Below are 22,557 nucleotides of genomic sequence, written 5' to 3'. Positions count from 1 at the left end.
GAATCCTGATTACGCTCCTTTCTACCTCCCATCTGCGTGGAAACCAACTAAGCTCACGTGCAGTTTTCTGTAACTTGGTCTTCTCAATCCACCTTTACATAAAACATGCTGCGGAAGGACTGGCGATGCAGAAATGCATTCAGTGCATCAGAACTGGCCGTGCAAATGACAAATGCACGCTGTTGTCTCTCAGGAGACAATCTTCCATGGCCTATAGTGCAGATGACAGGGGCGTTTCCAGAAACCATCCCTGGCAGCTCGCGAGACACATCCTGGCATATAGCTTCTTATTTGGTATCAAGAAGTGGGTTTCTTGTTCAGGAAGGAGTGCGACTGACAGCTGAAGAGAGCAAATGCAAGTGACCTTGATTGAACTCATAGTGTTGACAGATGACGGAATAGCAGCTCACATGCTTTCAATGGTTTAGTGGGCACAATGTCTGTTATTCTCGTTTCACAGTATAATAAGAATACTTTAAATGATTTTTATTGCTTTCTGAGAAGAGAGTACACATCTGGACATTGAATCTCTGCTCTTCAACGTACCTTGGTTCTGCCTGAATGATTTTCCCAAGTGCTGACTAAAATTTTGGTTTTGTGTGTGAGGTGTGTCCATTTTATATTCTTTTCCTAATGTCTTAGAATTAACTATTTTCTCTATGGAAACTGTTTAGAAGTTGACTAGGAAAATAATGAGAATAGTGTAAATACTTTTTTCAAAATGAAGACATGGAAGCATTTTGCATCAACATTTAAAAAGATGCAGCTACATGTCAAATGTGAGTGAACCAGCACCATCTCCCGGCCATCCTCATCCAGGTCTCACAGTGAATTGCACCAAAGTAAGAGTTTAGAATTCTTGTGACTCTACAATTTCTTTTTCCCTCCTGCTGCAAGAAAAGCATATTCTCTGAAGAGGCTCTGCCTTTTGAGACTCTTTTTAAGGTAGCATGACCCAGGAAGGACTCAATTCTTATTTAGTGTTTAATTTTGCTTCTAATTCTTAAACAGTCATCTCTTTCCAGCATGAGCTTTCAGAGCTGCTCCAAAAAAGCTAACTGCAGCCAATCTCTCTATTTTCACTTGGTTTATGAAATGATAGAGTGTTTTCCAGCTCATAGATATATATATTTAATTTTATAGATTTTATTTTATATATATTTATATATTATTTATATATATTTATGTATAATATATATTTATATATAATTTTTATATATTTTATATATTATATATATTTTATATTTTATTATAGATTAAATATATATCCTGTTATCTCCTGTTACAGAACTGGATGTACATATTGCACAGGTCAGTTTCAAGAAGGCACTCACTGCCCTTCCTTTCTGTCATCCCAACACTTCTCAGTCCTCTTCCCCTTCATCAGGTTTTGCAAATGCATAATTTGAACTTCCGTACATTCACTAGCTTAATTCACCAAGAAGCATGGTTTTCAACAAATACAAAACAGTTGGAGCACCTGTGTACAAGAGTATAAGCAAGGGCTAAAAACTGTGTATTACAGTGTATTCCTAGAAGATATCTTCTCCTAGATTCATTTATAGGAACATGCTGATAACTTCTGTCACCCTATCACTCCCTTCATCCTTCTTCCTTTTACATTTTTCTGATATCTCACATTTAATTTACTTTATAATCACAGGATTAATGCTTCAAAACAGAGTGCAGAAAGCAAAATTCGGCAGCCAGTACATTGGCTCAAGTGTTTGTCATCCACCTTCAAGAATGAGCATCACATATGAGCTCTGGGTTGTTTGGAAATTCTACATACAAACTGCCACAAATGATGAAAAGTTGTGATTTTTGTTTTCTGTGTTTATTGCAGACCCAATGGTCTGCACTCACATCCACTTCGTTGCACAAGGCAGGGTATCATTGTTTCTCATGGCTGAATGGATCATCTCCTTTCCCCCACATACCTACCAGCACTTGTTATGAAGTTTCGGATGATGGGTATTCCGACTAGGATGAAATGAAACCGCATTGCTTATTTTCCTTTCCCTCATTGCCAGTGATCCTGTTGAAATAAATCTGTAGTCTGTTTTTGTTTATGCTTCAGCCTTTGTACAGCAATTGTTCATGTCCTTGTCCATTACTTAACTGATTGTGCTATTCTGGATGACTTTTTTAGCTCTTATATTTCCTAGGAGTTAATTATTCATCATACGTCCAGTTCACAAATATTTTTCCCATTGTGTCAGTTTCCTCCTCACTGTGAAGTGTTTGCTTTGTTGTGTCGAAGCATATATGGTTACTGCAATCTCATGCATCCAATTCTATTGTTGTGCCTTTCTCTCTGATGTTTTGTCTGCAAACTTTCCCCTATCTTCCTCTAGTCGTTTGATGGTTTGAAGTCTTGAGTTAAGTTCATTGATGCGTTGAAAATTGCCTTTTGTACAGGTGTTGGATAGGGCTTTGCTTCATAGTACTGCATGCACAGATTCAGTTTTCCCATTGCCATTTGTTCCACAGGTTGCCTTTTCTCCAGGGAGATGTTAGCTCACTTATCACAATTAGGTTTGTGTTTGATCCCATTAATGTACACATCTGTTTTTGCATCGTTATCATGCTGTTTTGGTTATAATAGCACTGCAGTAACTCTTGAAATCAGGTATTGGGATGCATCCTGCTTTGCTTTTGTTAAGATGGTTTTAGCTATTCATAGCTCCTTGTGATGCCATATGGATGGCAAAAGTATTTTTTTTTCTAAATTTGAGAAGGATAAGCAAAAGTTTTAAAAATGTAGGGCATGAAGTGAATAATAGATTAATTCCCCTGTTTAATTTATACGCAAACATTCTCAAAGAAATCGTAGGGATTTATCTTTGGCAGGAAAAAAATCAATCTTCGTTGTAGATGACACGATTCTATATATGGGATTCATAAGATTACTCTAAGAAACTACTGGAAATTACTACTGAGTTTTATAAAATTGCAGGGCACAAATTCAACACATAGAAATATATAATTTGTTTTTTTTTTTTACATTCATAGTGTTATGGCTAAGAAAGAAGTTGTATGACCAGTGTGGTCCATTAAGCTTAAAAGAATAAGTACAGTGGAATAAATTTAACCAAGTATGTGAAGGATATTTTCGATAAAATTTGTAAGACATCAAGGAAAGAAAAGATACAAGCCAAAAATCTTCCTTTTTCATGGAACAGAATAATTAGCATTAAGAAATGTGCACGTTGTCCAAAGAAATGAAAGATTCAACACAATTGTAATTAAAAAGACATATTTGAAAGGGTTACACTGATAAAGCAAGAGATGAAGAAAGTAAGAGAGAGAGAATGAGAGAGCAAAAGAGAGAGAAGTGAAACAGCAGGAAAATTATTTGTTTTTAATATGGAATGTCAGCATCCCAAATAATGGCTTTATTTCCTACATGGCATGAAATTCTCAGTGTTCTATTAAGTCATTGACAGGTTTGTTTCCTGTTTAACATAGTATAATATTATAAATAATTACATAACAAATATATAAACTGGTTTTCCAAAATTGATGGAATTACATATATGAAAAAATTCTTACACTTCTAACTTTTCTGCACTGAAATAGATTATATTTTCCAACCTCTGAAACCAATCATGTGTTTTGAGTAATCAACCCATCATGACCAACTAAAAAATATTAACATTTTATCTCATGTAATATATTTCTATCTTAACCTGAGAACTGTTGTTGAAGTTTAGAACCTATATTATTTTTTATACACAGCTGTTTCTGGTTGAGCTCATTGAATCCATTACAGAATCTATACCAGCTTCTTGTTATATCTTATTGCTTTTTATTTCTCTTGTAATTGCCATTTGATCGTAGAAGATTATCCAGAAAATGAGAGTATATGTTCATTTTCTCTTTGTATGGTTGAGTTCATAAAGTGCTCAGAAATATAGTTTAATTTTAATTATTTTTCATTGATGATATGACAAAAATGTACTATTCTTTTGGTTGAACTAGGTCATTTTTATCGCCTAATTTCATGATGTATTCATACAGTGAATTTGGGACACAGAATATGCTTTCTTCAAAAAAGCTGGTAAGTTTTACAATCACTGAGTTGATGAATAAGTTATGGCTTAAGGAATCATGGCTGGGAAGAAGACAAGTTCTTTCGTCAGCAGAATTTTTAGGCAAAGAGATCACAAAGTCATGTTAAATGGTAATCCTGAAAAAAAACTTTGTTGTTATGAAAGATAAAAACATAAATTCTAACAAGCTGGTGGGGGGATAGAATTTTCAACTGCTGATGCAGAGGTAATCTATCATTATGGAAGTCAATATGGAGATTCCTGAGACATCTGAAAATAGATTTACCATAGGGATTTACCAAGGGATCCCACCCTTGCAATTATCAAAAAGAAATGTTAGTGCATGAGTTATTTGTATCCCCATGTTTGTTGCAATTAAATGCACATGTCATCAGATAAGGAATCAATTGAACAAACCATCAAAAAGATGACTGGGTAAAGAAAATCTGGTATGGTGCCATGGCATGGTTGGCCAATCCTTCGTCTAAGATGAAGTCAGCTGTAATCTCAATGTGGTTTTCACATGGACTTCCCTAATGGTTGAACATTCTTTGTGTGCCTTTTGTTCATTTTTATTCATCCTTTGAAAAATGTATGTTTGGTTGCCTAGTGGTTAAATCCTCGCCTTGCATGCACCAGGATCGCATATGCATGCCACTTCATGTCCCAGCTGCTCTGCTTCCCTCCAGCTCCCTGCTTGTAGTCTGGGAAAGCAGTCATGGCCTAAAGCCTCGGGACCGTCACCCATGTGAAAAACCTAGAAGAAGCTCATGGCTCCTGGCTTTGGATTGCTTAGCTCCAGCTGTTGACGCTACTTGGGGTGTGAACCAGTGGATGGAAGATCTTTCTCTCTGTATCTACTTCTTTCTGTAAATCTGCCTTCCCAATAAAAAATAATTTTTTTAGATAATCAAGAAAAATGTATGTCCATGTCCTTTGCCAATTTCTTAACTAAATTATTTGCTTGATTGTTGAGTTCCTTAAGTTCCTTCAAGATCCTAAATATTAATCCATTATCAGTGGAATAACTTGCAAATATTTTATTCCATTAAGTCAGTTGCCTTCTCATTTTATTGAATGTTTCTTTTGTAGTGTAGAAACCTGTTAGCTTGATGTAATCCCTTTTGTCCATTTTTGTTTTTATTAGCCATTTTTTTAATAGGGTCTTTTCCTAGAAGCTTTGCCTATTTCAGTGTTTTGCATAGTTCCCGTTTTCCATTTGTGTTTCGCTGGTATCATGTAAAAGATTTAGATCCTTAATATCCTTTGAGTTTATCTGTGTGTAAAATGTAAGGCAGAGGTCTTGGATCTGAAGATCCAATTTTCCTACATCATTTTTTGATAGAGATTGTCTTTTCTCCAGGGAATGATTCTAGCAGATTCGTCGAGTATCTATTGGTGGAGGATGTGTGGATTAATTTCTGGAGTTTCTGTTCTCTTCCAGCGGTGTATAAATCTATGTTTTGCCTGTTGCACACTGTTTTGATTGTAACTGCTCTGCTATGTCTTCAAGCCTGCTATTGTGATGCCCCAGGCTGCTTTTGAAGACCACTTTAGCTTTTCAGAGTGCCTTGTGTTTACAAATGAATTTTAACATTGTTTATTGTAGTTCTGAAAAAAAATGTAATGGATTTTTTCTTGGAACCCCACTGCATCTGTACAGCATTTTAGTAGTATGGACAGTTGGATGATATTTTTCCATCCATCATCGTGGAAGAAGTTTTAGTATTTGGTGTCTTCTTTGAGTTCTTTGCTTAGGTGTTGCAATGTTCTCTATAGAGGTGTTGGTTAAATTTATTCCAAAAATCGTTGAAGCTTTGTAGCTTTTATGATTGGAACTGGTCCTATAACTTCTTTCTCAGGCATAAAAATATTAATGTACATAAATGCTATTATTTGTATATGTGGATTTTATGCCCTGCAACTTTTACCAAACTCTCTTAATGACTTCACATCTCTTTGCAGAGTCTTTTGGGTTTCCTCTATGTAGAATAGTGTCCTTTGAAAATACATGTGTCCCTATGATTTCTTGCCCGATGGATTTGACTAAGTCATCCTAAACTATGTTAAATAGCAAAACAGAAAGTGAGCACCTTTGTTTTGTTCCAATTTTAGTGAATGTGCCTCCAGCCTTTTGCTGACAACAATGTTGTCATGTATTGCCCTACTTATGTTGGGCATGTTTTTTCTATAAGCAGTTTGCTTAAGATTTTTATTGTGGGGGCCCCGTGCAGTAGCCTAGAAGCTAGCGTCTTCCCCTTGCATGCGCCAGAATCTTATGTAGGTTCAGTTCATGTCCCAGCAGCCCCGCTTCCTATCCAGCTCCCTGCTTGTGTCCTGGGAAAACAGTTGAGGACAACCCAAGGCATTGGGATCCTGCACCCATGTACAAAACCTTTAGGAGGCTCCTGGTTCAGATTGGCTCAGCTCTGGCTGTTGCGACTGCTTGGGAAGTGAACCAATGGATGGAAGATGTTCCTCTCTGTCTCTCCTGCTCTCTGTATATCTGATTTTCCGACAAAACTAAAATATATCTTTAAAAAGTTTTTATTGTGAGAGGATCCTGCATTTTTTAAAATGCTTACTCTGTATGTACTGAGGGAATCATATTTTTTCTTTTGTGTTCAACTTGGTAACATTACCTATCATATTGATTGGTTTGCACACTTTGAACAATTCTTACATAGCAGGGTTAAGTCCCACTAGATCCAGATGGATGATCTTGCTGATGTGCTGCTGGATACAGTTAACTAGCGTTTTACCCAGGACAATTATACTACGATCATCAAGCGTAGTGGTGTGTCATTATCTTTGTTTTATCTTCCTTTCAGGTTTGAAATTAAGATGAATCTGACCTCAGAAAGAATTTAGGAGGATTCCTCCCCTTTCACTTGTATTGAATCTCTTGAGAAGAATTGAAATTAGTTCTTCTTGAATAATCTGGTAAAAGCTTAGCAGTGTAGCCATCTGGTCCTATGCTTCTCTTTGTTTTGTTGGGACACATTTTGTTATTGCTTTGTTCTTCATTTTGGGATTGGTCTATTTAGAATTTCTGCCTTCATGGTTCAGTTACAATAACTTGTAATGCAGAAATCTAGCTATTACTTCTAAAGTTTCCAATTTTTGGACTACAGTGTTTGTAGTAATTCCTAATGATTCTTTTTATTCAGGTAATATTCACTTTTTCATTTCTGATTTTATTGATAAGAGATCTTCTGTCTTTGTTTTGATTGCGCCAATGAATGGCGAATCAGCTCTATTAATTTTTTCCAAACACCAGCTCTTTATTCCTTTCATTTTTGTGACTTTTTTTTGTTTTGCTTCAAATGTGTGTATTCCTTTTCTAATTTTAATTTTAATTAGTTCTTTCACCCTATTAATTTTTAGTTTGATTCTGCAATGACTCATCCCAAATTATTTCCGTGGCTGTACCAGGCCAAGGCCAGGACCAGGAGCTTCCCCTGGGGATTCTACATGGATGTTGGGACCCAAGCACATGGGTAACTTCTGATTTATATCAGATACTGGAATTGCAGGCAGAGACTTAATCTTACTCTGCAGTGCTAACCCCAAGTCCCAAGTTTAAGTTAGGTTTGCTGATGTTAGTTGTCCTAATTTATCAAGGGCTGACAAGCAGAGTACTCTTCATGAAAATTAACAAGATGTGGATTATACATTTAGGGAATCAATCCTGAGAAAGTTGAACGTCAAAAGGAAAATAGCGTACCCAAAATAAAATTTCAACAAGAAATATGTGGATGGATAACTGCGCTTATTCATAGGCAGAAGAGGATAAGAGAAAGATAATGTAGTCAAATAACAAAGAATGTGCTGATGAAGAATGTTATGATAATAGCTAAATTGGAAAGCTTGATGGCATCTAATAAGGAATAAGGGAAAAGCTAACTTACTTTATAGGTTATTTATGAATGTGCCTCCCCCTGCCTCTTTTTTAGGATCACTGCTTTTACCAAGGGCATAGTAAAGAGCTTCCCAGATCATCGGTGACACTAAACACCTGCTCTGGACTCAGGTAACGATGTATTTCAGAGATGTGTCCTGAGACGGGGGGGTGAGCCTCAACATTTCAGAGAAGAAGTACAGATCCAAATCAACACTTTTCCTTTGTTCCTTATTCTTTCTCTTTTCATCGTCTGTATACGGCCTTTCAGGCACAGTATTTAAGAAGAAAAAAAAATTCTAGCATGAAGAACTTTCACATTCAAAACACTCTGTGCCTACAGTCTATGAGAGACAGAGCAGTCATAAAATTTGACTTGAAAGTTAATTTGAGCATTATGTATTGGTTAAATTGGAATGGTTAAATCAGGCATTGGAATGCAAAGATGACTGGTGCAATTTTATAGTCTTATACTACTGGTTTTTCTTTCACTGAGGAAAATTTATTTTAATTAAAATTGTATTTCTTGGTAATCCAAGGTGATTGGATATGATAAAGACATGACGATTCTGGAAGGAAAAGATTAGAAAGGCAGAGGCAGATGAGGTTCAATGCTGAGTAACAGATGTGGACACAGTGACAGCAGAGTTGATGCAAGGACATTGAAAAGCAGCAGAGACAGCGAAGTGCCGTAGCGCTAGCTAGATTTTCCACCTGGGACTGGAGTCCTATGGGAGACAGAAAGATCTGTGGGAAAGGGAGACACAAGAAGGGCAGGGGAAAGTTTGTGTGATAGAATCACAAGATTGGCTGATCTTATGACCGAACGCAAGCCTAAGCAGAGCAGGAAAGCCCCTGCAGGTAGGCACAGAAGTGGGTACCGCTGCAGAGTAGCTAAATCAAATGCCATCCATTGGGACAGAGGCCGGGTCCAACAGCAGTGTTCCCATATGAGCATTGCAAACAATCATCTGGGCATGCACTCCTTTCAGGGAAAACACACAGCTGGCTGTCCATGTGACTTGCACACAATCTGGTACTATGATAGATTTTGGTAGTTCCATCAGGAGCATGCAATCCCACAGGTTAACATCAACTTAACATCCCGTGGGTTCCATCAAAAGACAGGCAAGAAATAGATCCATGATGCCCACTGAACTAGAGTCTATATTGGAGAACAAAGAGGGAACCAGGCACTACATGGGAATAGAACGGCCTATAAAGCAAGAAATTAAAACAGCGAACTCATAGAGAGCTGGTTCAGGGACAAGGTGTCTTCTGCAAGGTTGGGGAAACTGTGTAAATGAGTTGCACTTCAGTATCTTGCGGATGTGGGTCTGTCTGCACATTTATTAGTGAATAGCTGTATCCCAGGGCACATGGTCATACAGAACTCCTGCATGTGGTACTGGAAGCAGTGTGGGTAGGGGGTCACAGCCACTTTGGCATCACCTTGGTTGTAAGCTACTTTGAAAGAGCTGAGGGGAGACTGTGTTTACACTGATAGTAGTGAATGCTACATTCTCAGTGTTTTTCTTTAGTAAGTTAATGGTGCTAGGTCATAGGTTTAGATTTTTGATCCATTTAGAATTGGTTTATGTATAAGTCCAATGGCAGGGCTCTTATTTCTTCTGCAAACCTACATCCAGTTTTTCCAGCACCACTTGTTAAAGAAGCAATCCTTTCTCCCTGGGCTGATTTCAGTTTGCTTGGGGAAAAATAGTCATAGGTGTTTGGATCATTTCTAGAAGTTATGTTCTGTTCCACTGAGCTTCAATCTTCAGTTTGTATCAATCAGTTTCAGGCTGTTTTGGTAACCACTGCCCTGTAGCACATTTTAAAATCTGGTATTGTATTAACTTCAGCTTTGTTTCTGTTGTTTTAGATTGCTTTAGCTGTTCAGAGTCTCTTGTGTTTCCATATAAATTTTCGAATCATTTTTTTTTTTGGCTCTGATAAGAATGCCTTAAAACTTGGTTGTAGTCACACTGAATCTGTAGATTAATGTTGGTGATATGGACATTTTGATTATGCTCTTTCTACCAATCCACAAACGTGGCAGATTTCTGCATGCTTCGATATCATCTTCTCTTTATTTTTTCAACATGTTGTAGTTTTCACTGTAGGGATCCCTCACATCAATGGTTAGCGTTATTCCAAAATATTTGAAGGTTTTTTTTTTTTTTTTGGTCTGTTTATTTCTTGTTTTTGTTGGTGGTGGTAGTGGTGGTTCTTTTGTTTGTTTGGATGGGGTTTTTTTGTGTGTGTGAGTGGATGTGTGTTATGATTTTTGTTGTTTTTATTTGTGTTTTGTGATGGTTCTTTTGTTTGTTTGTTTTTGCTGTTATTGTGAATGGGTTTATCTTGAAAGTTCTTTCTCAGCCATGGAACTGTTCGTATACACTAAGGCCATTGATTCACATGTACTGATTTTGTATTCTGTGAACTTCCTGAACTCGAATGTGTTCTGCTAATTGAGAATTTTTGGTTCTCTATTTAGAGACAATTATGTCATCTGCAAACAAATAATTTAACTTTCTGCTGTGTGATATTTATTGCTTTTTGTTTTTGTTTTTGTTTTTTTTGTCAAATATCTCTGGCTGTTCCAGTACCATCTTGAATAGCAGTGGTAAGAGTTGGCCACCTTGTCTGGTTCCAGATCGTAGTGTAAATGCCCTCCCTCAGGTTTCCCCCACTCAATATGAATCTAGCATTGGGGTTTCCATATCTTGTCTGGATTGTGGGGAAGAATGAGTCTTCTATGCCTAATTTTTCTAAGATCTTTCACATGAAGGAATGCTGAAACTTGTTAAATGCCTTCTCTGCATCTATTGAAAATCATATAGCTTTTATTCTGCAGCTGCTAATGTGGTCTATCACTTTTACTGATTTGAGTGTGCTGAACCATCCCTGCATACCACAGGTAAATCCCACGTGACCGGGTGAATGAGCTTTCCAATGTGCTGTCGGAATCAACTGACTTACTATTTCATTGAGGATTTTTACATCTATATTCCTCACAGAAATGTTGTTCTACTGGTGTAGTTCTCTGTTTTATCTTTTGCTGGCTGACTGCCTCCCCTCATATCATTTTTTAAATTAATGAATTAATTTATTTATATCTCCTGCCACCACCAAATTCCCCTATATTATTACTATAGCATAGCTCTTCATGAATAGTCACTTGCTCATCATTGTGGGCATGGACAATGGCAGAGTCCAGCCTGACATTGTCTAGATACAGCTAATAGTTTCATTAGTAGTCCATCTTTGACCTGGAAGTAGAGATGCACACTGCACTGCGTCCTCACATATGGACATGATAGTCTCTTAAGTGAAAATCCACAATACATATTCAACAATAGAAAGAAAAATAGAAATTTACAGCACCATGAACCTCTTCAGAGGTTTTGATAGTTCAGCAGTCCTGAATTCCTGGTGAACCCATTTCTACAATCATAGTGAAATCTCTCCTGAATCCACAGGCTGCTGTCGTCCACATTAGTGTCTCTCTCTGCCCAGATCTTCCGTCCTCCATCCTCTGCCATGGTTCCAAGTGTCCTCTGTAGGCTCCGATGTACTGCCAAGTGCTCCATGCGCATTTGGATATGCCTTTGGCTGCTCTGTCTGTGCCACTGAGGAGGCCCAACTCTGACACATCCACTCCCACAGTCAGCTCATGGAACCTACAGCTCTTTCCTTGGTTAGGGTTCTGAGTCCAGCCGTTCAATTGGTAGTGGATCGCCCAAGAAACCTCATCTGAGGCCATCGCAAACCTGATTCTTGTGTGTGCATTTGCCAGTACAGGGTCCAGCACAGTCTGTCACCCAAGTCAGCCTATGCACATCCCTCATCTCAGTTTGAATACTTTGTGAAGAATTGATGCTTGTTCTTAAAATGTTTTGTAGAATTCAGCAGTGAAGCCATCCAGTTCTTGACTTTTCTGTGTTGGGAGGATCTTTATTCTGTTTAATATTCATTGGTCACTTTAGATCTTTAATCTTCTCATGATTCAGTTTTGTCAAATTGCAAGTGCCCAGAAATGTTTTGATTTCTTGTAGATGTTGCAATGCATCGGCATGTAGTTATTGATAGTACTTCCTAATGTTTCTTTGCAAATCCAAGGTATCTGTTGTTTCATTTTCATTTTCTCTCTGTATTGGCTTGGATCTTTTTTTTTTTTATTGTTGTTTACATTGTATTATGTAGTACAGTTTTATAGGCGCTGGGGATTCCCCCCACCCCTCCCATACCCCTCCCCCCATGGTGGATTCCTCCACCTTGTGGCTTGGATCTTTATCTTCTTTTTTTTTTCTTCGTTTCATTGGGCAAATGGCATAGAAGTTTCGTTAATTTTTTTAAAATAACCCGCTCTTTGATCATTGATGCTAGATATTATGTTTTCAATTTTACATATTATTTAATTTTAATTATTTATTTATTTCCATTTATTTGGGGTTTGGTTGGCTGTCGTTTTCATACATCCTTCTGATGCATTGATAAATCACTTATTTTTGCCTTTTCTACACTCTCGCATCAAGAAATTACAATGAACTTTCCTCTACTTCTGGTTTTGTTTCATTGGATAAGTTTTGATATACTGTATTGTCATCTTTATTCATTCCCAGGATTTTTTTTTTTTACTTTCCTCTTACTTTTCCTATAACGCACTGTTTGTGCTAAAGTGTGATATTGAGTCCTCAATACTTGCAAATTTCCTGGAGTTTCTTGATTTGCCAGTTTGCAGCTTCATTTCCTGGCAGTCTGAAATTCCTGCTTTTGAATTTGCTGAGACTTGTTTTATGGTCTGTTATGTGATATACTCTGGAAAATGTTTCATGCACTGATGAAAAGAATGAGCAACCTGAGCCTGTAAGATGAAATGCTCTCTAGATATGAAGTTTATGCTACAAGTTAGCTCTGTTTCTTTCTAGCCTTTCTGTCTGCTGCATATGTCCATTGATGAAAGTGAAGTGTTGAGGTTCCCCTCACTATTGTTGCATAGAAGTCCATGTTTTGAAAATCAAGATGGTTTTCCATCTTGATAAAAGGACACTTTTAAACAGATGGAGAAACGATACACAGTGCGAACCACAGAGGGCACATTCCAGGAAATAGAAGAGGAGAGAACAACACCAGATGGGAATCTGGGGACTGACAAATACAGAAAAGGACCAGACACAACAGTGTGGTGTTGCAGTGACTGATACGCCATCGGCATTCAGTGAGCAATGATCTAAATTGCACCAGCAGCCAGAACTACACCAGCAACCAGGTGGGAAGGAACTTTCACTGGGATCTCAGAGGTGAACCCAGACAAAGAACTACCTATCCTGTTGGTCTGTTCGATTTGACCAGGAGCAAAGAAAGAGCAGCAAATCCCAGGCAGGCAGTGCGGGAACAGAATGGATTTTATAGCCCAATCCATCCTCTAGAGCTGAATTGGGCGTTGTTTTATTTAAGCAAGCAAGGGATGTGGGACAGGACTGAGAATGCACTAGGCTGGAAGTCAACTCATTTCTGACTCAGTGAACTGCAAAAATATGGAATCCTACTGGTTCTACCCAAGACAGTCCTGAATAACTCTCAGACCTGACCACAAACAGTTCAAGAACTCTAGTAGTGGAACATTAGGCACCATTTCGTAAGGTGTGGCAAAGAATTTAAAACTGCAGGGACAACAGTGAGCTACCATACACTGAGCTCAGTACATTGCACCGGTCCCACAAGAAAATAATACCGACTATGGCACTGTACAGGTCAAAATAGATCCGTGTGGCTCTCAGACCTAATGGCCAATAAGTTCTGTTAAGATCAGGGACAAAACAACCTGGCTATATAGAATACCTGGTGTCTCCCTAATCCTGGAACCTACTCCAACTCGAAGTGGGACCAAGGTTGTGCAGACAATGGTGCAGCCTCAGCATGATATCATAGGAGGTGGAGATTGGCGAGCCAGGAGTTGGGGCTATGGAGACGATGGTGGAAATCTAACATAAGAACCCAGACTTGGAACTCGCTGGAGGAAGTGGCACAAGTGAATGCAAGCAAAGTGCTGTGTGCCTAATGCAAGAAGTAAAATCAAACTGTAGACTTGTGGATGACGCAGCTTAGAAACCCCAAGGAAAAGACTCTGCTAACCAGAAGTACAATGACCAAGAGTAAAAGAAGAAACAAAGGCACAATGAATATTACTGAAAACTCCCCTGCAAAGGAGCAAAACCCTTTGCCTACTTCAGAGTTAACTGAGGAAGACTTAGAGAAAATGGGGGATTCAGAATTGAAAACACTTGTTATAAAACTTCTTATCAACAAGAAGCACGTAAACCAGGCATTTAAGGAATTCAAGGAATATATCACACTAGAAATGGAATCAAATGAAAGCTGATATATCAAAAATGAAGAATACAGTGGAGCAAACTAAAAGTACATGGAGAGTCTCCAAAGTAGAATGAAGGAAGCAGAAGAAAGAATCTCAAAATTAGAAGATATTTCCTGTCACCTGGGAGAAACAAACAAAAAGCTGCAAGCACAGCTGGATCAGGCCAAAATTTTTTTTAAGAATTGAAAGACAATATTAAAAGGCCAAATATAAGAGTTATGGGAGTTGTAGAAGGTGCAGAAAGAGAAGCTGGGTTTAAAATTGTATTTAATGAAATAATAAAGGAAAATTTCCCTAATCTACAGAAAGAGTCATTGGGATAATTTTCAGAAAATTCATTGAATATACCTTTAAATGCATTCTCTTTTTGCCTGCTTTAAATCATATGTTTGGTTGTCTGATGGTATCACATAATTCCTGTACAGTTTTTTTTTGCTTTTAGTCAGTTCTTTCAGTTTTTTTTTTTCTCAGACTGTATTTTTCTTTAAGAATTGTCTTTGGCAGGGCTGGAGATAGAACTGACCCAGCACTTGCAACTAACAGTGTGTGCATAGCCTGATGTGGGCGACAAACTGTACTAAATCCACACACAAAAATCAGGTCTGGGATCACTTCAGATGAAGTTTCTGTGGGGCTCCCCCCACCTGAACCACTAAACTCAGAACTTTAGACATGGAGGAAATTACGGGTTCCTTAGTCTAACCATGGAATGCATGAGTCAGAGCTTGGCCTCCTCGGTGGCTTAGGTGGAGTAGTGGACAGCATATCCAGATGCGCATGGAGGATGTGGCAGTTCACTGGAGCCTGCAGATGATACCTGGTACCGTAACTGAGGATGGAGGACAGAACAAATGAATCACCTATCCCAGCCAAGTGTTGGCAGTGAATACCTGGGCAAACGGAGACTCTAAGGTGGATTATGTCGGCTAGTTAAGTCTGGAGAGATTCCGTCGTGATTGGAGTGGCAACACTGGCAGCAATACAGAATTGTTGAACTATGAAAGCCACTTGAGCAGGACCCTCTGAGCATGTCCCATATTGGGACCCTGGGATGGTTGGGAGGCTGAGTGTGGCTTCTCCCTTTAACTCTCCTCTCTGCCCAGATACAGGAAGGAAAAAGGAGAATGTGAAAACAATGGTCACACCCACTTTCCTAAAGCCCTTGACCTTTTGCACTCTAATCAAGTATGCAAAAAGCATCAAAAGTAAAATTTATACAATAAAAAATTTATACAATAAAAAATTTGTTTTCTAGTTAATAGAGTCTTCTAAAAGCTTCTTTGGGGTTTCTATTGCATTTTTTTTCCATTTGTGATACTGAATTCTTCATTTCTGATAATCCACTGTGATTTCATAGCAGTGGTTTATATCTTGTTCTAGAAAGATTTCTTCATTTCTTTTTTAAAAAGATTTTTAATTTTTATTGCAAAGTCAGATATACAGAGAGGAGAGACAGAGAGGAAGTTCTTTTGTCCGATCTTTCCCCTCCCCCCACTGCCGCCCCCGCTCCAAGTGACCACAATGGCTGGAGCTGAGCCAATCTGCAGCCAGGAGCCAGGAGCTTCTTTGGGGTCTCCCACATGGGTGCAGGCGCCCAAGGCTTTGGGCTGTCCTCAACTGCTTTCTCAGGGCACCAGCCGGGATCTGGATGGGAACCAGGGCTGCTGGGATTAGAACCTGCACCCATATGGGATCCTGGGCATGCAAGGCGAGGACCTTAATGACAATGCTATCGCTCTGGGCCCTCCTTCATTTCTTGTAAGGCATTTCTTAATTCCTGCATTTGCTACTTTGCTAATTTGTTTCAGAAAATTGTTACAATACATTAATTTTTAATCCTTTATTTCACAATTCCTTGTTGTCTTTATCATCCAGTTTAAGACTGGAATAATTTTATGCTGCTTTAGGAGAGCAACATGTTGGTTTTATTTTTGCTGCTTCAGCATCTTCTTTTAGCTTTGGACATTGCAGTATGAATTAGTTATCTTCTCCTCCAACTAATTTTATCTTTGGGCTGTGTCAATGTAATTTTAACCATGTAATTAATCCTTTAGTGAGAGTCTGGCAATGTGTGCTACTTGATGGGTACTCAGGTCAGTGCTCTAGTTTGGGGTCCAGGGTGTCAGCCTAGGGTGTCACTCCAGTTGGGCATGCTGGACATAACATTCTCAATCTGCACAACAAATACAGAACTAGTACCTAGGAGCCGGAAACTCAACAACCACAAAACAAATAACCCAGTGAGGAAATGGGCTAAGGAATCCTCAGGTTCACTAGGAAATACAAATAAAAACCACAATGAAATTCCACCCAACTTCAATGAAGATGGCATGCAGAAAACAAATAATAATTGATAGTAAAAATGTAGGGGAAATATCCTAACCCATCATTGGCAGTAATGTAAACTAGTGCAACTGTTGTATAAGTAAGTACAAAAATTTTTCAGATAGCTAGAAATAAATTTACCATATGATCCAGACATCCAGCTCTCATGAATACAGGCAAATGAATTGAAATCTGCTTGTGAGAGAGGTACCTGCAACCTCTGTTTATAGCAGCACGGTTCACAATATTTTGTCAAAATAACCCAGATGCCTATCAATAGATGAATGGATTAAAATGCTGTATTTGCTTCGTGAAAAACTACTCAGTCATTAGAAACAACGAATTCTTATCATTTGTAACAAAAAGAATCCAGCTGGACACCACTATGCTTAGTGAAATAAGTCAGTCCCAAAAAGACGAATAGCACATGTTCTTTCTGATATTCGACAACTACACACACACACACACACACACAACAAGTATGAATACTAGAAGGGAGGGGGTGGGGAACAGAAAGAGGGAAGATGATTCCCCCATATATGTAAATTTGTGTCATAGAAAAAAATAAATCCTTATAAAAGTTCTTTTCTGTCTTTTGACATTTAGAGGAATATTGATGTTTGAGAATGTCACTTACATAATTGAACCATTGGCAACTTCATCTGATAATGAACATATCATATTTCAAGCAAATACTAGTAAAATTGATTATCTACCTTTACAACAAAATCAACATTTGACTCAATATGCAAGCAATTTCTACAAGATTCTGGACAAATCCGAGGTGAGTGAGGTTTTTACAATGTCTTTGTTTATGTCATTTTTGAGGAAAGATCTATATTTATTTGAAATCTGACATACATGGGAAACAAATTGAAACAGATGTTGCTTAATTCTCTCTTACACTGCATTGTTGCTTTAAATAAGCTAATTAAGATAGCTAGAAAATGTAAGACATCCTGGTGTGAGTTTTGTGTCAACTCTGGATTAGCTCACCATTTAGTAAGTCTGCATCTCATTGTGGGAATACCTGGGTTCAAATCCTGCTTCCTATCCAGCTTCCCGCCAATGTCTTTGAGAGGGTAACAGATGAGGCCCCACGTGTGTCTTGCCACAGATTGGGAACATGGAAAGAGTTGATGCACATTGAAGCCAACCTGCCTCTGCTCTGGCTGCTCTGAATGAGTGGGGAGTGAACCAACCAACATCTCTCTCCCAATCTCTCTTTCTTACACTCTTATTCTTTTTTTACCCTTTCTAAATATGTGTGCAAGTCTTTGTCTCCCTCTCTGTCATTCTTTCATAAATAAAGTTATAAATAAAATTTAAGGCAAAAATATATCCACAGAAACACAAATAATGTAAAAATCATCAGGGTCCTTGTGGTTTTAATACTTTCTTTATTGAATAGATTCTATATATATGTATTTCCATAGTTGTTTTCATTGAATGTGTGTGTTATTAAAACATGGTTTCCAAATTTCCTAGTTATTGCTCCATTTTCCTTGAAACAAAATGGTCTTTGGAAAAAAAGTACTAGAGTCAAAAGCTGAAAAATGTTGTCTAAAACATTTTCTAGAATTTCGGAGATTTTACTTTGATGATTTTCACATATCTACTAATAAATATGGATTTAACAATAGATGGCTTTCTTAAAAGGAAGAATATTCTAACAATATAGGATTTATACGCATTCACGCATCTACACACACACGAACCGGAGGTCTATGCTGACGGAGCAGATCTCTCATGTGAAGATAGTTGGGCATCTGTCTGTTAACGTTTGGCTATTTCTTAATTCTCAATCATGCTCTACCCGCCTAACGCCACCACCCCCCCCAAAAAAAACCCCTGCAAACAAACTATATTACAATACTCAAATAAAAGCAGTACCATAACCTTTGCTTCTAATCAACCTGCTTTTGCTTTGCCTGGACCATTTCCACGAATCACTGAGTTTGTGCTAATCACATTATGATCGCATTATGAAACCCATGTCTATGTCCTTCCATGTCATTAGAAAAACTGCTTCAGCATCATGATTCTATTTTCTGAAAGTTTGTTTATTTAAACAAATGCATGACAAGAAAAGATGGAGGGAGAAATACAGAGAGATCTTTCATTCACTGGGTCACTCCCAAATGGCTGCACAAGTCCAGGCTGGCCCAGGCAGGTACCAGGAGTCTATAATTCTGTCTGATTCTGCAATATATTGGCAGGAGCCTGAGCACTTGAGTCATCTTCCACCTCCATCTAAGGTGCATTGGCAAGTAGTTGGATTAGAAATGAAGCAGCTAAGACTGAACCCAGTGCCTAGTGGGGAACTAGCATCAAAGAGTATGGCTTCATCTGATGTGGCACAATGCTGGCCCAACCCATTTACCTGAGATCTCAGAACTGATTATAAAATCTGCTTACTGATTATGAAGTTTGCTGAGTCTTAATTTCTTAGTTATAATTGTGGTGATCCACTCCAAAGCTATTATTTCTGCTGTGATCTTCTGCTGGGGCACAAGCAAGATTAATGTTCTCCACAAGATTGGTGTTGATGGTCAACCAGTCTAGGATTTACACTCAACCACTTAATTTCATAGATTTATGCGGCCCATAAACAACAGCTTAAGAAAAAGCATTTGGTAAAATTTTGCACATGTTATGGAAACGAGTGGTGCAGTGGCATAATAGATAACTCTTCTGCCTGAAGTGCCAAAATCCCATACAAGCAGTTTTCTAGTCTGGTTGTTATGCTTCCAGTTCAACTCTCTGTTGATGACCTTGGAAAAACAATGTATCATGGTCCATGACCTTCAACTCCTGTGCCCACTTGAGAGACCTGGAAAAAACTGTAGGCTCTAGTTTCAGACTGGCCTAACTGAAGATTCTGGTCCTTTGGAAAGTGAATCAGCTGGTTGAAGATGGTCTCTCTTTCTCTCTTCCTCTCTCCTCTCTCTGTCTAACAGTTTCAACTAAAGTAAATAAATCTTTAACACAAAAGGAACACCCATGAAGGATGTATGCCTTCTTCTTCTCCATTTATCAGTGCAACCAGAAAAATTGAATTATTATTATTATTGCTGTTACTGTAGTTGTCATCATTGTTGTTATTATTATAGACAGGCATTATCCTAGGGAGGAAAGGACCATATTCATGTTTAGATTACTTACCTCTGCACCTAGCAAACTCTAAAGAATCTCATCCAAAGCTACCATGATCAATAAGAGGGATTAGTAAAACCACAGGAAGCAAAAGAAAGCTCCTTGTGAATATGAGCATGTTTTCAAAATTTGATTTGCAGACATTTAAACTCTTAGAAAGTATTTTTTTTCCAGGAATAAACTTGAGTTGTCAAATTCAAAGATCCTAAGAGAATGAAAAAAAAAAAAAAAACCACACACAACTTCCAAAAGCCAACACAGAACAAGAAGGAATACTTCACCATTTCTTTTCATGTTACTATTTTGTATGGAAAAGAGAGTAACAGACAGCCCTCTAAATGCCTGCTTAGCCCCCTAAATGCCTATACACTTTGGGTCTAGATCAGGTTAAACCCAGCGCCAGAAATTCAATGTATGTTTTGTGTATGAGTGTAAGGATCCATTAGAGCCACCAACTGCTGCTTCCTGGGGAGTACTGGAAGTGAGAACCAAGACAGAGCTTGACTCCAGGTACTTGGAAACAGGATATGAATGTCTCGGTTAGCTTCGCAACTGCTCTGGTGGATACATATCATTTTCTTAAAAAAAAAAAAAAGGATAAATCTTTGGGGTTGTTGGTATATGTTCGATTGCACTTTTTCATTCCGCTTTAACAGCATGAAAGCCATGTAGACAAAAGGAAAGCAAATAGGTGTTCTTGTGTCTAATGAAATCTTTTTTTTTACAACAAAAGAGGCCTGGTTTGGTGACTTCTGCCATGGTTGCACATTCCTGCTTTTTTATAAGCATAGGAATATAGAAGAACAGAAAAGAAAAGAGACATCAGAAGTTGAATCATCGGTTATTGGTCAGTTACTTTTTCACAAAGCTGCTGAGGATATCAAGGCATAATGAATGTTTTCCTGTTCAACAGAAATGTAAGCAGAACTTGTTATCCATGTGGAATCAAGGAATTTATGCTGCTAATGCATAAAATATAAGTAAATTAATGCTTGAAAGTCGTTGAAGGCTCAACAAGATGGCCAATCGTGGAAGCCAGGTGTAGCTAAGAGTGCAAAAAACTGTGGGACAGGATACAGCGGAGCAGAGAGCTGGAGGAGCGAAATCATTGGGTGAGGTAACCAAGACTCACTGGAGTCCACCTGAGGGAGGTGGGAGCTACATGGGCAAGGAAGAGCTCCTGAAAACATTTTTAATTGCAGCAGGGAGCCTAGGATGGTGAACACAGAGGGCACTCTGGGCCACAGACAAAAGCTTGGTGAGTTTTGAACCAGCATAGGGAAATCCCTGGCAGGAGCCTGCCCAAGGAGACAGTGGGAGGCAGGGAAACTCATAGGACAAACAACTGATGAAGGAAGGCAAACCTGAGGAATAACCCACAGACACCAAAGCAGGCATTCCCTTGATCAAGGAGGCCATGCCTTTGGGGAGGGAGCAGCTGGGGAGTGGACAATTTGAGACAGGAGGATGCAAAGTGAGAACTGAGTCTGCGCATGCCTGAAGGGTTTGTGTTCTGAACCCCCAGAGAGATACCAGAACCATCTGAGGGGGAGACACAGGATCCCTGAGGGCAGAGTCTGGACCCAGACATAAATAGCAGGAGAGTGGGAATTCCCAGTCACAGAAATCTGCCGCTCACAAAGCAGGTCACACAAAGCCACAGCTGTAGGCACTTACCCAATCAGCTCAGATCTGCACGCCCAATCTGCCATCTGAAAAAGCCAAGTCAGAGAGGGACCTTCCCCAAGCAGGTGCACAGCAAGTGTTCCTATGCCTCAGTAGCCTCTATGAACTGCAAGAGGTGCCCCAGAAAAGTCAAACACTAGAGATTGAAGGCCAACAGGAAGAAACAAGAAAACCCACATATCCAAAAGGCCGCAGGGAAAGAAATCAGAAAAACACGAATTAACATAAATGAGGAAGCTAGTAATTTCTTCAAAAATGAACAAAAGATCACATCAATCCTAGATTGATCACATCAATCTTAAGGCTGTAGTCTTGACACATTGAGGAGCTAACAGACAGGAAATTAAAAAAAAATCATAAAACACTTCAGAGACAACAAGAAGAGATGCCAAGAATCCAACACATTTAAAGAATATATCACCACAGAGATAAAATCTATATAACAAGTCCAAACTGAAATACTTGAGCTAAAGTACACAACAGAAGGATTCATCAACAGAATGGATGCTACAGAAGAAACAACATCAGATCTGTAAGCTAACCAATTCAAGAACACAATTGATTTAGACATATGGAAGATAATCTGAACAAAGAAATTGATCCAACAGGGCCCGGCGCCGTGGCGCAAGTGGTTAAGTCCTCGCCTTGCACGCCCGGGATCCCATATGGGCGCCGGTTCTAATCCCGGCAGCCCCGCTTCCCTTCCAGCTCCCTGCCTGTGGCCCGGGAAGGCAGTCGAGGACGGCCCAAAGCTTTGGGACCCTGCACCCGCGTGGGAGACCCGGAAGAGGCTCCTGGCTTCGGACCGGCATAGTATCGGCCCGTTGCGCTCACTTGTGGAGTGAATCATCAGACGGAAGATCTTCCTCTCTGTCTCTCCTCTCTGTATATCCGCGTTTCCAATAAAAAATAATAAAAATAAATCTTTAAAAAAAAAAAGAAATTGATCCAACAAATGAATGACACCATCCAAAAAAATCACATGTCAGATTTATAGAAACTCCAGAGTAGAAAGAGCGGCAGGATTGCAGGAAGTGTTCAATGAAATTGTA

The 22,557-nt window shown here is 38.8% G+C and overlaps 1 protein-coding gene across 1 annotated transcript in view; it reads left to right on the top strand.

The window, feature by feature from the left end:
• The window catches only part of LOC121161257 (A disintegrin and metallopeptidase domain 3-like), an 81,073-nt gene that overhangs the window by 6,186 nt on the left and 52,330 nt on the right, over positions 1 to 22,557 (top strand). The window contains exons 4-6 of the mRNA XM_040987566.1: positions 3,985 to 4,063; positions 8,012 to 8,088; positions 17,270 to 17,447. Coding sequence (XP_040843500.1) covers positions 3,985 to 4,063; positions 8,012 to 8,088; positions 17,270 to 17,447 — 334 coding nt within the window. The remainder of the gene's footprint in view (positions 1 to 3,984; positions 4,064 to 8,011; positions 8,089 to 17,269; positions 17,448 to 22,557) is intronic.

The sequence above is a fragment of the Ochotona curzoniae genome, unplaced genomic scaffold (assembly GCF_017591425.1).
Source record: "Ochotona curzoniae isolate NIBS_2020 unplaced genomic scaffold, NIBS_Ocur_1.0 contig_4760, whole genome shotgun sequence".
Classification (NCBI taxonomy): Eukaryota; Metazoa; Chordata; class Mammalia; order Lagomorpha; family Ochotonidae; genus Ochotona; species Ochotona curzoniae.
This window is presented reverse-complemented; position numbering and strand designations above follow the sequence as displayed.